The 16,042-nt window shown below is 41.1% G+C and overlaps 4 protein-coding genes and 1 long non-coding RNA gene across 6 annotated transcripts; 2 read left to right on the plus strand and 3 right to left on the minus strand.

The window, feature by feature from the left end:
- Positions 1–633: 633 nt before the first annotated feature.
- Positions 634–4,304, minus strand: mphosph10 (M-phase phosphoprotein 10 (U3 small nucleolar ribonucleoprotein)). Of its 2 annotated transcripts, none has more exons than XM_057025831.1 (11): positions 4,151–4,304; positions 3,154–3,811; positions 2,901–3,073; positions 2,617–2,809; positions 2,312–2,453; positions 2,166–2,233; positions 1,949–2,086; positions 1,750–1,860; positions 1,519–1,626; positions 1,196–1,426; positions 634–880 (listed from the first exon to the last, which is right to left on the minus strand). In XM_057025831.1, the coding sequence occupies exons 1-11, from the start codon at positions 4,246–4,248 to the stop codon at positions 731–733; spliced, it is 2,070 nt and encodes a 689-aa protein (XP_056881811.1). In that variant the 5' UTR covers positions 4,249–4,304; the 3' UTR covers positions 634–730. The 2 variants fall into 2 exon arrangements, with proteins under 2 accessions (XP_056881811.1, XP_056881810.1); XM_057025830.1 differs by having other exon boundaries at positions 2,901–3,076.
- Positions 4,242–5,478, plus strand: mcee (methylmalonyl CoA epimerase). Its single transcript, XM_057025845.1, has 3 exons — positions 4,242–4,356; positions 4,715–5,052; positions 5,135–5,478. Exons 1-3 carry the CDS (start codon positions 4,329–4,331, stop codon positions 5,285–5,287), a joined length of 519 nt encoding a protein of 172 aa, XP_056881825.1. The 5' UTR covers positions 4,242–4,328; the 3' UTR covers positions 5,288–5,478.
- Positions 5,479–5,734: 256 nt separating this feature from the next.
- On the minus strand, positions 5,735–8,049 carry fth1a (ferritin, heavy polypeptide 1a). The gene is made up of 5 exons (XM_057025844.1): positions 7,748–8,049; positions 7,175–7,280; positions 6,627–6,773; positions 6,239–6,364; positions 5,735–6,156 (listed from the first exon to the last, which is right to left on the minus strand). The coding sequence occupies exons 2-5, from the start codon at positions 7,274–7,276 to the stop codon at positions 5,998–6,000; spliced, it is 534 nt and encodes a 177-aa protein (XP_056881824.1). The 5' UTR covers positions 7,277–7,280; positions 7,748–8,049; the 3' UTR covers positions 5,735–5,997.
- Positions 8,050–9,385: 1,336 nt separating this feature from the next.
- LOC130521942 (uncharacterized) lies at positions 9,386–10,690 on the plus strand. The gene is made up of 2 exons (XR_008949494.1): positions 9,386–9,912; positions 10,533–10,690. It is a non-coding gene; the product is annotated as an uncharacterized LOC130521942 (long non-coding RNA).
- A 403-nt stretch (positions 10,691–11,093) lies between these two features.
- On the minus strand, positions 11,094–15,425 carry lin7c (lin-7 homolog C (C. elegans)). Its single transcript, XM_057025843.1, has 5 exons — positions 14,990–15,425; positions 14,213–14,331; positions 14,072–14,143; positions 13,776–13,985; positions 11,094–13,256 (listed from the first exon to the last, which is right to left on the minus strand). The coding sequence occupies exons 1-5, from the start codon at positions 15,024–15,026 to the stop codon at positions 13,089–13,091; spliced, it is 606 nt and encodes a 201-aa protein (XP_056881823.1). The 5' UTR covers positions 15,027–15,425; the 3' UTR covers positions 11,094–13,088.
- Between the last annotated feature and the right edge of the window lie 617 nt (positions 15,426–16,042).

Raw genomic sequence — 16,042 nt, forward strand, 5'->3', positions numbered from 1 at the left:
TTAAAATATGCAGAGTCACTTGTATTTCAATTACCTTTAAATCAAAAGAGCATCACCTAAAGTGGATTAGGCCCTTAAATCACAACATTCTTTTGCTTATCACAAAAACTTCTGTAATGTGTTTTTAATACATGTATATTTTTTACTTTAAAGATGTGAATCCTTTGTTTGATGAGTGTGGTCAACAGCTCTTTTAAATCAAAATCAATTTTTCCACACTAAACATTTTTACAAGGACTATGGTCATCCAAATGAAACCGTCAAACCTTCAACGTATGTGTTTATTTATGGACCGATTACTGTATCAGGTCTCCTTTGGTACAGGGGAGCTGTGGACCAGCACCACTAACCGTGGAGTCTATTTATGTTAAAAACATTATTAGGACACATAACTGTTTCTTGTGCACCATTTGTCTTTCACCCTTCCAGGAATTTCAGCCTCTTTTCCAGGATTCCAAGTATTTTAGGACTAGCAGGTCCATAGAAATTAGACTTGATATTTATTTACTGGTACTTTTTCCCAAGCGCCACAATAATTATATTAATATAATCTGATATATGTTTGTGATTAAAGTTGTATGTCTACAATTGTCCACTTTGACAAGTAAAAATATTTCAACTTGATCTACAGTATTTTAGTGGTGGAAACATTTATTGCAGTATATTGCAGCTTTCTTACAAAATATGTACAATATTTTTTTTTTTTCACAATTCAAAATAAAGATAGTTTTTATAACTTGAGCTTGCTGACAGACACCTCTTTGTTTTTCTTCTTCTTTGAGGTTTGTTCTTTTGCACTTTTGAGCTGAGTTTTCACTTGATCCTGCAGCTGAGAGAAAAAGGCTTTAGACGACCGCAGAGTTTTGTCTTTTCCTTCATCCTGAAAAAGAACAGCAGGAGTTTAGTAGTTGCAATTCATAGAACACAAACAATTGTCTACCTTATACCTTAAAGGATCAGTGTTTGCATTTAGGTGGCATACAGTTCCGAGAGTAGAGTTCACAATTACAGCAATCTGTCTTTCATTTCAATTTTCTAATCTACTTTTTGTATTAAAAAAGGAAAATTACAGAGCATCACTGCAGCACCCACAGATGGATATCCGTGCGCAAATAATATCTACTGACTAAATAAAAATGACAATAGACAAAAAAAACAACACTATTTTATACTGAAAATGGAGTTAAAAGCTCACCTTTAGAATTGTGGCTTGGCCTCCTTTTGAGAGTTTTTTCAGGTTTTGTGCAACTTCTGCCTTTGTTGGCTTTTTGTTCTCCCCAGTTTTGCTGGCTTCTTTAAGCTTCTGTCTCTTTTCTCTCTCCTTTATTTTTAGATGTTTCACCTTCTTCTTATGGCGTCTTTCCCTCTTTTTGTCCGTTGTTGTCTTCTCGGTGTCACCCAGAATGTCTCCAGCTTTGCTCTTTTCCTTTAGTCAAATTAAAGATGCATTAAACATTCTGTCTAACTAAACACACATGCGATAAAATATCAGAAATGACAAGGGGAAGGTGAACAAACCTTGATTTCTTCTGGTGCGAGCAGCGTACCGTCGCTAGCACTAACTGGAGCCACCTCCTCCATTGTAACTGATGGCAGGTTAGACACAACTTTGACCTCAGGAATGTGCTGGAAACAAAAAAGACAATCTAAATGTGGCGTTCGCAAACGGAATCATGTAATTATCATACATTTCCCTACCTTTACCTAACAGCCATTTTCTCATGTGTAAAACTTTTGGTCGGTACTTACGGGCTTAGGTGTGAAGTGGAAGTTGGAAAGAGCGTCCAACTTGAGGAAAAGTGTGTCCATACATTTTTGGATTTCAACATGCGCTGGATTTTCCTCCTCTTCTGACTTATTCTGAAATAAGAGAAGACTTACAGTATGCAGCAAACATTCAAAATTCATGAAAAACAAAAAAAGGAAATTATGATTTTAGAAAACAGACCTGATTCTGCTTGAGGTACTCTTGCTCATAAATCTGTGCTAGACTCTGCTTGCTCTTCTCATGGTCCAAAGTCAGCCTTTTCTTGTACTCAAACACGTCCTCTTTAGGTTTCTCTTTACGGACCACGTCGTCAAACGCCTGTAACAAACATTTAAAAGGCTCTATTATTAACCTAGAAAAACGATCTTACATCCTGTCAGACAAGATTGTCGGTAACCTGGTCTTTAATTCTCTGTTTGATGATGTCTTCAAGTAGCAGAGTGGTTTCCTCTGTGACGGCAGGTGCTAAAAAAGAACACACTCATGTCAGTTTTTATTAAGACAGGTGATCTCACCATACTAAGATTGAGTCTGGAGACAGACCCGTTCTGGACATCTGCTCAAACTCCACAACTTCCTCCAGCAGGCTGTTTTCTGGGCGAGCCTGTGCCGTCACCTCTCCTGATAACTGCCAGGGCTTTACTGCCAGAGCTGAATTCTCCAGCTCCTCAATCTTCTTTGACATCTGCAACAGGATTGGATCATACAAGCAGACCATAATGAGCATGGCATTGTGACTGGTTTCATGAGTCTTCTGGCAATACAAACTGTCCAATGTTCATGATTACCCGCATCAGCTGATAGTTAAGGTAGGATCTAAGGTTAAGGTAATAATCCTTACTGTTTACCTTTTCTTGCCGTTTCTCAAATGATGATTTTGTTTCAGATATTTTGCTCTGACTTTTTCCTCCTAAAATGTCCCCAATGTCCTCTCCCTCGCTGTCCTCCTCCTCCTGCTCCTCCTCCTGCTCCTCCTCCTGCTCGGGGAGGTTAAAGCTCACTTTCTTACTAGACGCTTTGGACCGACTTGTCTCTTCATCACTAACAGAGAGCAGACATGTTAGAAATAGACATAAAACCAAAATTGGTTTTATCACATTTAAAAGCCTCAGTTTGTGTCAATCACACGTACATATCATAATCCTCGTCTTCATCTTCATCATCCTCTTCATCAGATTCTTGTTCTTCTGCCTCTCCACTTTCATCTACGTTGTCCTCAACATCCGACTGGTCATCGGCTGCAGCTGGTTCACTATCCACAGCATCAAAGTAGTCTTTGTACTTGAGATTCCTTGAGCTCCTCATCTGCTAAAATACAACAATAAACTGTACATTCTTCAATATTAAGACATGATAAACTTGCTTGAAAATTATAAAATACATACGGTGCTTTTCTTTTGTTTTTTTGTGGCAAATATCTGATCAAAGTTTTGATTATCATCATCAGATGGCAGATCCTGAAAATAATCTACGTCATCTTCATTCCCATCCTTTCCTTCACGTTTGTCCATGTCGTCAAGAAACGACTCCATCTCTGACAATTTGAAGAATTTGTCATCAACCTCGGAGGGAACAATTTTGGTTTTATTTCCGATACGTTTCTTCTGATTCTGTCGCTTTTCCAGAGCATCTATGTCAAAATCTAAGTCTGAGTCCTGATCTGTGTAATCCTCTGATCCCATCTCAACCTCAGAAGCCCTTTTCTTGGATGTCTTGGGTGGTATCATGTCGTCTTCTTCTTCTTCTTCTTCCACCTCTTCTTCATCCATCTCTTCTCCCTCGTCATTACTAATCTCTTCCTGGTGCCTTATCACCAGTGTTAAGGGTTCATCGTACAAACCCTCCTCGATGGCACTATTAAAGTGTCTCAGAACAGCTTTGTTCTGCAGCTCCAGCTCCTGCCAGATCTGCTCTTCATCAAAGTTTTCCACCAACAGCTCAGTCAACGGGCTGCCCTTGTAATGTCCAGGCTCCTCAGCTTTGTGGAGGTCATACAGAGTTTTCGTAAGAGAGGTAAAATCAGTTGCCACTCCATCTTGCAGGCTGAAAAGATAGAAAGACAGATATTTGATATAGAAGCAAAGCAAAATAACTGAGCAAGAGCGTATGTTATCATCCAAGCAACTACTGTATCATTCAATCGTCATTAGTAGTAATTATGTATGTTTTTTACAGCTCAGTTTGAATGAAGACACATTAATATACGTGATTTTCTATCTGAGACGCTGCAAAATTTACCAATAGCGCTCACTGTGTCAACTTGAAAGTAGCCTGTGCTATCATTCGATTTCATTCGAGTCCAAAGACAAAATGCTTAAAAGGTGGGAAAAACATAAATGGCAGTTCTTTTTAAACACGATCTTTGTATTAACAAACACGCACCTTAAAAAGTTGACTGGCTGTGCCGTATTGGCATTTATTTTCTTTAAACAATCCTCCAACACGGTTACTAGCGGTCCACTAGCCATCGTTCCCCACATGCGTGTGGTTGCCGTTCCGTGTCACAGGTAAACAGGCTCCCTGGGAAACTTCCGCTGCACTTTAGTTCCTACATACAAACATGGCGTCGACGCTGCTGAAGGTTGCAGGTTGGTTTGGATCGGTGTTAAATTTGTACTTTACGATAACACTCGCGGTATTTACTGTTACATTTTTTAGCAGCGCTCATTGAACCAAATCACATCTTTAAGTTTGTGTAATTTTCGGATTCACGGTATGTTTTTATGCTTTATAACGATGTGGGGTTTTTTTCTGCAGAACTAACAGATCTATCTACAACTTACGTACTTTTACTGTTGATTATGATCAGTGTTTTCATCATCTGCCTTATTTTAAGGTCTATAAATTATGAAGTTAAATTTATGGGGGGAAAAAATCCTGTTCCTGGCACAACATAAGTTAATGATTTTGACTGATGATTGTGTTTTCAACTTTATTTTCCATTAGCGGGTTTTTGTAGATCTTATCGAATTCCACTTGCAAGGTCGCTCTCGACGACCGCACCCCTCCACCAGGGGGTCCCTGGACCCTTGTGGAAACTGGGGAAGCTGAACCACATCGCAATTGCTGTTCCTGACATGGAGAAGGCCACTGCGCTCTATCGGGATGTGCTGGGGGCCACAGTGAGTGAAAAGGTTCCCCTGCCTGAACATGGCGTCTACACAGTGTTTGTGGAGCTTGGTAACACCAAACTGGAGCTGCTCCATCCACTGGGGGAGAAAAGCCCCATCGCTGGCTTCTTACAGAAGAACAAGTCTGGAGGGATGCACCACATTTGTATCGAAGTAAGAAAGCACCGGTGTCTTGCTGGAACCAGTAGGACCTTTATATCCCAAAATAGATCATAATCACATATTGTTTCCACAGGTCCAGGACATCAATGCTGCCATTGTCGACCTGAAGGCCAAGAACATCAGAACTCTGTCAGCAGAGCCTCGGATAGGTGCTCATGGGAAGCCAGTGATGTTTCTCCATCCTAAAGACTGTGACGGTGTCCTGGTGGAGCTCGAGGAAGCCTGAACGGGACCGTCCCGTCTACTCGCAGCAGTTATACGGATTTCTCTAGTGTCCCTCACAGATGCTGTTCTATCTTCATCAGTTCCCCTTTAATGGGAATTTGTTTTGTGTGATGTGATGAATTATTTTGCTTAGAGTCACCTTGCACTTCAGTCATTTGTACAATATAAAACAAATTCAACCTTATAATGAAAGAGTTTTGACTCGTGGAGTTTGTGTTTTAAGAATGTGTTCAAAGGATCTTAGGGTTCTTTTAGGAAACGATGCTGTTTTCAGCCATTTCCGTCACAGCCTGTAGTGAAAACAGGTCTGAATTTAAAACAAAAACCATGCCAGGGCAATTGTTTCCTCAGTAATAGGAAGTGAAGTCTCACCACTAGTCTTTAAATAGGTTATATGAAACCAAATTGGTTCTCTATTCTAAAGCACTAATGATCAAGCTAATCAGAATCCAGAGAGTTCTTTTTATTTGCCTTGAGATCCTGGCATAAGCATAGCAAATACATGGTGACAAAGTCATAACAGAGTTCGAGAGAGCTAACAGGATTTATGTGTCAGGGTTCTAATAGAAGATGATAGAAACAATAACAGCCTTTAAATTAAGAATATATAGAAGTGGCTAAATATTCATGGCCGGTGTCATGCTGATGGCTTTAGACTGTGAAAGCAAGATGCAAACATACACACAAAAAGCTTCATTGACATTTTGCCATTTAGCTGCTCTCTTTGCCAAGAGTGTGTTTGTCAAACAGGTATTCGGCCATGCCGTTCTGGGGAGCCCCCATGCGTCGCAGGTTGGTCACCCAGTCTGCCAGTTCTTTGATAGACTTCACTTGCTCGTCCAGGAAATGTGTCTCGATGAAATCGCACAACTGAAACAGAATATCGACCCGTTAGAAAAGGTGATTTTACTGGGAACATGATTTGTCTTTACGGTTCACTAAAAAGTCTCACGTGGGGGTCGTTGTGATCAGAGCACATCTTGTGCAAGTCCAGCAGCGACTGGTTCACACTCTTCTCAAGCTGCAGGGCACATTCAAGGGCTTCCATTCCACTGCCCCACTCATCACGCTCTGGTTTCTGCAGCAGAATGCAGGTCAGAAAAACATCAGGGCAAATCATTTAAGAAAAACTGGTGGGGCAACGACCTGAACTGTAGTTTTAAGTGGGGCTTTGCAGTTTAACGTTTAACTCAAATGTCACTGGGCAGTGCTGGCGTGTCCGTAAAAGATAAGTGGCACAGCAAACACGCCCTCCATATCTCGCCATTTGCATACACCTCCCCAGATATGAGCACTTGCTGTCTGGGTCAGGAAGACAAAGACAAATTTTATACTCGTACCCTGACATCTTGCAGGAAGATCCTCCCTCCTCTCTGGTTCTGCATTTTCATCAGCTTCTCGGCATGCTCACGCTCCTCATGCGACTGATGGCGGAAAAACTTGGCAAAGTTGTGCAATGCCTGGTCATCCCGGTCAAAGTAATAGGACTAGTAAAAGGAAATAGGTGTGCTTAGAGACACAGTTTCTTGACACAATGCAGCTATACATCACGACTGAAATTATGGGTACGGCAGGTCAAGGCTGCAGATAGTAGGGAACACGTGTTCCCGGGGCACGGGCACATCTCAAATGGAACTTCAACCTTTGATTATGACAAACACATGAAACCCGCATCACCACAGCTCAAACACATGCATCACGAATTGGGACACGGTAATTATTAATGCCGGCAGGTCGCTCATCCATCCATGACCGACTTGTAACTGTCTTATTCAAGAATGCTGGAACATTTATATCAGTAGCGACTCCAACATTGGTGCCGTCTACATGTTCAAATCTTACATAGTCTAGTCCAAACTGGCTCATCCGGGCCACAGGTCAGACTCACCATTGACAGGTAGACGTAGGAGGCATACAGCTCCAGATTGATCTGCCTGTTGATGGCAGCCTCACAGTCCTGGTGGAAGTTCTGTCTCACCTGGGAACTCATTGTTCTGATGGGTAAAAACACAGATCAGCCGTTATTCACCGCGCGTCTCCACAGCTAGGACACAATGAGTCTATACCATACACTCAATGAGATTTAACAAAAGCAAAAAATAGATTTTTGTTGAAGAATTTAAAACTTGTGGATTACGAGAACAGTTTGGTGTGTTACAAATTTACAGCCGTGTCGCAGATGCAAAATCCGGTGTGTGTGTGTGTGGGGGGGGTATCTTATAAACTTGGTGTATTTATGTCAGCGTTTTAAGGCATTCATTTTGGCATCCCTTTGTAAGGACGATGAAAGACAAAAAGTAGCAAAACATAATGTTCAGATGTGTTCAGATAAGGTGAAGACTAAACTGCGTCAAGGCCGCAGCGAGGAAAAACACCGTCGGTGCGCGTTCCCGCTCCGTTTGAGCACACCAGCAGACACATGTGTAGGGAAGAAATGTTATTTGAGTCGTCGCATTCTTACCCAAATTTCAGTGTCGGGTCTTACGGTGATGGAGTGGAAGAGCTGCTGGATCCGCTTGCGTCGTTAGCAAAACAACACTGCCTTGCTAGCTAAGAACGTGTGAGAGATTCGAGTCAATTACTGCGTTGTTTTGTTTTTTTTGCTTAGCGTCGATGATACGTTGCTAGTAAATTACTCGCGTGGGATTAGAGTGGCAGATAAAAGGTTGCCGTTCAAGCACTGTTGAAGCAGGTAACCTTCACCGTCCGCTACTCAAAGGGTGAACTGTGATGTCGGATGGGAGCCGCGGCGATTAATATCAAGGCGCTGACGTCACTGGCGGGAAGGGGGCGGGGCTTATAAAACATGGCGGCTGCAACTTTTTCGGTAAATTTAAATTTTTTCCTGACTCGCTCAGTGATTTTGGTTCCTAGATTTTTGTTGCTCATACGACTCTTTAAGCGTTAAAAATACCCTGATCTAAATATCCCGTTTTTACAACATATGTTGTAAGGTCTAGGCCGGCAACAATCTGCGCCCTCATGCTATTTATGCTAAAAAAAAAAGAATATATATATATATATATATATACATGTTTTACTGCATTTAAACAGAGAATTTGGAAATCATTTAAAGTTGAAATACACGCCTTATTTGCCTTAAGCTTATATTGAAATTATTAATTATTTATGCGAATGGTCGGTGCACCATAATAGAATAACAGGGTCACATTGAGAATAAATCTATCTGCACCGACTACTCACAGAAGAGTCACCTACAAATGACAGCAGTGTTTCTAAATGGAATTTCACAAGTTGAAACATATGGTAATGTATCACGCCAGAATATGACTCAGAGGGTTATTGTGATTTTCTACATCATCCCTTGGTCAATCGTGGGAATTTTTAGAGCGTGTGTCAATTTTGTGGCAGCATTTTAAGAGAATCATCAAAACATTTATTAACGTTAAACATAATTCAGAGAAAATATTTCAGATTCACACTTGCAGGACATTTATAATCCGTTTAGGTGTTCAGATTTTAAAGCTGGGTATCACTTTATTGCTATTAAAATGTGGCCATATGACATAAAGATAATGAACATAGTGAAGCATTTTGTGCGAATTTGAAACACTTGTACAGCTGGTAATAGCTAATACAAGTGAGAAGTAAGTATTACATGTATTGCTAATCTTTTTTATGGAATATATTTAATAACACTCATATCAGTATCCATAGTTGTAAAAACACACATTAACTCCATAATTTCAGATAATTTTCCCTCTGATTGTTCTTTTAATTGGCTGAGTGTCACAAATATTTCCTAGATACGAAACATTAACTAGGCGTTTGTTTTTTATTTATGTAATTGTTTATTTTATATCAATATCCTTGTAAAAGAAATATTGCCAAATGTAATATTTGTGCCCACAACATACAATTATTTTGCGTTTGACTGCAGTTTGTAATAACGTTTGTGAGTCAGGTCAGTGGCTTCAACTCACCTGCAGACGTACATCACCTGCCATTTTCACCCAGTCATAATTATAAACCCATCTTCTCCAACATACCTGGTAGCGTCATCTGCTGACCACCTCACTAAAGTTAACGACCACTAAGCTACCACCGCTCGAAATTTATGAATGCGTTGAAGCATTGATCTTTTTTTAAAGCAGCCATTTAATGGAAAGTGTAGGGTAATCACAGGTGCTCTAATAGAAACAAATTATAGTGGTGTTCCACACAGGTCAAATGCCACCGAGATTTCTTCAGGGCAGCATTTGATGTGGTATTTTTTTATGTTGGTCATTTTAAATTAATTGAAAAATCTCAAATGTCCTCATTATTCGCACGTTACCTTGTCCAAGACAAAAGTTTCCAATGACAATTATAAACACAATGATAAAATCTGCAATAAATCAAAACTGTTTAAACAACAGATCCTGACACACACGCACAAAAAAATTGACAGCAGGTTTTTATGTAATGCAATAAATAATAATGAAATAAGGGCAATAAATAATAATAAAATAAGAGCCTCTGATGCCAACAAACAAGGTGTTGAGTGCTCAGTACTCACCTGGTCCAGGAGCAGCAGCGCCACCTGCTGGCAGACTGGTCGGTTTACAGAAACCTGACGGGAAACATGGGCGCAGTATTATAACAAACCACCGACAAAAATTAGAGGTCAGTACAAACTGTCATAATAATTTAGAAACTCTATTTTAAACAGTAATGGTTGTCTAAAAGAATAAAAGGCACACTTAAATACGGTTCCCTTCAATTGGGAGGGGGAGAAAAAGACATTTTGTATTCAATGTTAATAGCTTTAGACAATAACTCTATTGAACAAAGGGAAATTCAGTCAAGATGATCCATAAGGTGTTGACAAATATGAATATTTAGCATTTGTTGTTTTGCTAATAAGTTACTTCGGTAACCTTACAGTTAAATATACAGTATTTTATAGGTTTGCTGCCTTTCATACCACATGCTGGATTTTGATATCCTTTTAAAACTCTATGTAATATTTATGTCCCCCCAAAAACCCATTTATTCAACGTTTAATAACATTTAACTGCTGTTTAATAAGGTAAGTCGCGCCCCCGGAAGTGGGCGGGGCAACTAATTTCTTCTTCGTGTGTATAAATATGGTTGCGTCGCTGATCGGCTCCTCCTAGCGGGGCTGCTGCGATATTGGTACAGAAACGTAAAATGCCGTAATATTTGATGTTTTAAAGAGGTTTACGAAGCAACAATGGGTTTGCTAACAATACTTGTGCGTCTGTGTCACCATCCCTTACCAGTGCTGCAGTGGTACTCTGGGTACGGAAGACTTTGGAGGATTTTGTGCCTCCAAACACTCAGAGCGGATGAATGTGTGGAACCAGAAGGTGAAGATGCCTTATTAATGCATGAACTCCCTGATGGCAACTTTTATTGTAATAAACACTGCACAAACTAAGCAATGGTGATTGTTGGAGATCCCATCCACCACTCAAGTGGGAGTATTTCCAACTTGGATCTGCTTGTTGATATATTTAAAAACTAGAATTGGAGTTTAACATTGTGTTTTTATTTTACTCTTAACGTGTAAATAACACTTTAGCAACAAAATGAGGAAATTACATTGGTATTGAAGTTCCTTTGTTCCAGGATACTGTAAGAACATGGTGGAGCAACACCATTTCACATCCTTCTCCAATAAGGTGAGGCTTAAAAGACACCTTTGTTTTTTCCAGATGGGCCTCCTCAAAATTTAACGTAAGGGATAACACCAATACTATTGTATCAAAGTATAAACCTAAGCCTTGGATAAGCACATTTACTCAAGAACATAAAGGTAATTAAGAGCCGTACGATGCGGGCAAGGTTGTCAAAATTCAGGCCTGCAAGATTTATTTAAAATCCAAAACAGATGACAAGATGGTTACATAATGCATGTTTGTTCAGGAAAAGGAATCTCTGTACAGAAAACATTCAGTTTCATTTTATTAAGTTAGAACAGGGATGGGGAGGTGGTGGTTGGAGTGGGGGGGGGGTTAGACGCAGTGAGGGGGTGATTTTCAAGACAACCGTTTGTAGTCATGCATTTACGCACCGTTTAGTTTGCCTTCAGTCTAATTATTGGATCTATACCACGTTTTACATTCCACAACAGTGTAATATGGTGACGGAGTAACACAAGACAACCTACAGACAATAATCCTACACGAGCACAGGCTAAAACGTTCCCCGACATCATCAGTTCTCACAATTTGTGCAGGTCTGGTTGTAGTGGAATGAAGGAAACATCTGGCTTTGCTGATGTGGCCCTGGTACGCGTCAAAATGGAAGTACCAATCATTCCCAGAAGACTTTAGGAAAAATCGCATATAAAAAGTGTGAATATCAAAAGAAAAGGTGTTATAAAAAATACTCTATTGACCATTCCAGCATTTATATAGACAAGATAAAACCAGGTACAAATTGGAGGGGGGGACATTCGGCGCGATTTGTCATTCATTTGTTAGCGGTGAATTTAACAAGCTCATGTTGGAATAAAATCATTAAGAGACACAGCTTTGATCACTTTAAGACCTTTGTGTTGTTTCGAACACACGAGCCCGGCTCCATCTACTCCTACACTGGGGCTACGTCACCATGTTTATCACAGGAACCACACACTACGTTTCACTAGAACCAAACTATCAAACATTAAAAGAAATGTTACAGTCAGACTCTGAATCCGGTTTAAGCCGGATCAAATGACTCTCGTCCTTCCTGTCTTAAGCGTGTTTTCAATATCAGCACGATCAGTTTGCAGCACAAAGATGCTCCGACTTCATTGATCTTGCATAGATTGTTAAAGGGGATTTATTTACTCAGATTTTATCCTTGATTCATCTGCCCAAAGTTTCTGAATTTCAATGGATTAAAGAGAATAAACATAGTTTAAGTGGATTTTTTCATCTGTTAAAAATAAACATCTGATTTATGAGAAATAAAATATGAAATGAGGCATATTTAGAGATGATTAGCCATTAAGGTAGAAATGTGACATTTATGTTGTTTGCTCTGAACTGAACGGTGTAAACAGAGTGTTGTCATGGTGACAGCAACCAATTAACTTACAGTGCTGCAACTAGTAAATTAAGTACATGAAATATACAGTTAATAACAAGAAGATAAATTAATCTGAAGTTTTGCGGTTCCTCCTGTGTCAACCTCAACGTTCCTGTTGCGATTTATTTCTTTATAACATTTAAAGTTTCGCTGAGCTTTAGTGGTACATCAGAAAACAGGGCTCAGTCCGCAAATAATCCATAATAATCCATCACCTTCCACCAACAAGCTTATCAGCAATGTGAACGAACTGTCTACATGTGAAAGAGCAGCTTCAGCACGTCTGCACAATTAAAGGGTCTTACTTCTAATTTGCACTGTGCACTTTGACATCAATCCATCTTCGAGAATTAGGATTGCAAATCATGTAGTTATTCCAAAAATATTGAAATTTGTAGTGCAGGACTTTAAACCATTAAACCAGAAAGAACAATGGACACAGTACATAAGATAAAGACGTCTGCCCTGAGGCACTTCCTGTGATAAAAGAAGAAAAAAACCGCATTTCCAGTCTAAATTAACTGCGCAAAAACACCATAAGTAGCATTCAAATGGTCACAGATAATGCACACGTGTGAGTGACCGCACGACCATTGTTACTCTACTGTCAACAGCTAAAGAATGTGGCGTTAACAAATGTGACTATTAAAAAAACCCAACTGTACGTTGTTTTGACAGGGAGCGAGACGGAGCAGTGGTTAGGATGCAAAAGGAGCAGTGAGACGGGAGCTGGGCAGCACCATGGCCATGACACAATCCTACTTGGGGTAGTTGTTCTGTTGCCGACGCTTTGCCGACCTCATTTTCTCGAAGCGGGACTCCATTTCCTCCAGGACTTTGGGAGTGTATCGTACTACCAACTTCACTGTTCCCTGAGCGGCCTTGAGCAGCTCCACGGCCTTCTCGTGGTGCTCTCCTTCCACACTCTGAAAGGAAAGAGACTCTTAATCACGATTTGGTTTGAGGAAAACAGTCAGTGTGACAGTCAGGTCGCCATCTTGGATTTGACCGTTTCTGTTGTAATTACACAGACTGGCCACATGGGGGCAGTGAAGGAGACGATGCCACCGAGTTGGCGGCTTTCCAGGAAGGTGCTGGGGGGAAAATCACCCCTTTTCACTCACTAAACTATTTAAAACAGTCTTCCACTGATTGGTGAGAACACTGCCACTAGGGGCCCTGTCACGCCACCACAGAAACCTCATAAGTCCTGAGTGACTGCTGGAAAACAGACCCAAATTCCAGTTATTAAGCTAAGCTGGGCCAGGCGCCAAAGCTTGGTTACGGGAAGCCCGACTCCTTGTTCTTGTTCTCAGGTCAGCGTGAACTGCTCGTCACATGGGACCAATTTACTGACACATCATGCTGATCTCATCACACTATTAGCCAACAGCAAAAGTGTTGTGACTGTTATCGGGCTGCAGGTCGTTCCAGAGTCAACGTACCACCCCGTTAACAGAGAGAAGCTGGTCGCCCCTCTTCAGGCCTCCGTGTCGATCAGCGATTCCTCCTGGGATGATCCGTGAGATGTATATAGGGGAGTTCTGCTCCTTTCCACCCATGATATTGAAACCCAAGCCTTCCTCCGTCTTGGGCAGCTCTACAACTCGAGGATGCGAGTGTCCCTCGCTGGCTGCAAACGCTGCCACAGTGGCCTAAATGAACCAAGGGTCATTTGAAGTCTTTAAAGGCACATTCTTTGTCTACAGTAGTGCAGAAGATATATTAAAAGCTATCTGACCTTGGCTGTGGCGTTGGCCCTGACCTCAGGGCTGCTGTTGATGTCCACTGTCTCGTACACATGCTCATAAACCTGAAGGATGACAGTTGTTCATGAAACAGAGGAAATGAATAGAGAAGTTGTGCAGGTAAGGTGTCTCACTTCTCTGACGGCGTTACAGAATTCACTCTGTAGGACCCTCTGCAGGGCCTGCAGCTTCTGGGGAGGCACTTCTCCTGTCCTCTGGAGCTTATCAAGCAGTTCCACCGCACGGCTGATATCTGTCAAAATGAACATATACTGAAGGGAATAAGCTTCTCTTTAAGGGAAAATCCTTTGGGCCATGTTGGAAAGGCACAACTAAATAACCACAGAGCTGCACAAATGTAATAGAGCCTCATTAACTCTAGACTTTCCCCCCCATGTTGTCATTGAGAACAGACACTTTTTATTGCACAAGGGTGTAATGAGGTGCACTTATCTGCAAACATTATAGTTAATATACCCATAGAGGGATCTAGTAAGTGATAGTTGCAGTAGTGATCTCAGAGAAGTTTTTTTTTTTTTTAATTTTACTATTTATTGTGAAACCGATGACCAACATCGTTACTAAATTACTAGCAACAATTATCCTCATTATTGCTTCTAATCTTGACACAACTACTCAAAGTTTGAGATCTGGTTTCAAATGCTAAGTCAAGCATACGGCGAACCTGGGAAAATGTCGTGTTTTTGCCTGATGCTTGCAGAATAAGGTCCAAACTCAATGTTATATGCACAGAAATCTTCTATCCGCGTCGATAATGTAGCGTTGGTTGATTAAAAACTACCAAACACAAGCATCGCCTCTAAAGCTAATGCTAGCTAAGCTTGGTAAATGTCTTTAAAGCATCACAACAAATATTCCCGAGCTAACGCTAGCAAACCAATTTACTTTACCTCTTTCCAACCGCACGGGCTCCCCAAGTGATGCCATTCTCGAAACGGGAAAAGGCTTGATGTTTAAAAAAAATATGGGGTTACAAGGAAGATATAAAAAACTAAATTAGCTAATCCTGTCTGGCGTTACGGGTACTTAACCGAGACGATAAATCAGATTAGCCAAGTTAGCCGGCTAGGCTAGCTGCCAGTGTCGTGGTGCGTTCACGAACCCTTGTGAAGCAGAAAGATTTGATCTTGCCTTAATGTCTTCTTGGATTAAAAGATATTCGTTGGAATGTCTCCTCCCTTGCTGGAGGCTGTGCATAAAAAGATAGCAACCCGTTATTGTGATGTACATTTAAAACTGAGTCACATCTCAGTTTATATTATTAACCGCAGCATTAGCCTAAAGTGTGGGTTTGGACAATAGATGCTTCACACTGAAAATCAGCGACCATTAAAATCAAAGGCGAGTGATCTCTTCCGATCACAAGGCCACATTTAACTGCAGCAATTACGCCCATCGTGTCAAAATATGCAGTCGCCAAAGCGCTTTAGTGCACGTCTCCATGCACTCACGGGTTAATACCGTGTGCGTCAGCGGTAAGCGGCCAGAAGCTTCTTTGGCAGCGGGAAGCGCGGCTCTGGCGCCCCCTGCTGGGCGTCCGCGGTGACCGCATGAGGCTCCAGCTGGAAGTGCTGCTGCACTGCTCTGTGGAAGATATCAGCGATGATTCACCTCTCACCACACCCAGTCTCCCCGCATCACGTCCGCAGCTCAAGCATCGTCATCCAGGACGTGCAAAGCCTCATTTGGGCCGTGAGGTTTTAGATTTCTGCTCTGAGCTTTGCTAATCTGGACCCGAGTCCAGGGTGCATAAAAAAGTAATTTGTTAAGATTCCGTCATATTCATATAAAATGTCTCAGCAGCGCCACCTTCATTTTTTTGGCCTATTTGGGGCCTTTTTCATCCAGAAATCTAGTAATATTTGTGTCTTATTTTAATCCGACATGATCCACTTTGATCCAGTTGATCCAGTTGACTTTGTTTTTGCTCTTGAATATGCTCA

This window comes from Takifugu flavidus, chromosome 2 (genome assembly GCF_003711565.1).
Source record: "Takifugu flavidus isolate HTHZ2018 chromosome 2, ASM371156v2, whole genome shotgun sequence".
In the NCBI taxonomy this organism is placed as follows: Eukaryota; Metazoa; Chordata; class Actinopteri; order Tetraodontiformes; family Tetraodontidae; genus Takifugu; species Takifugu flavidus.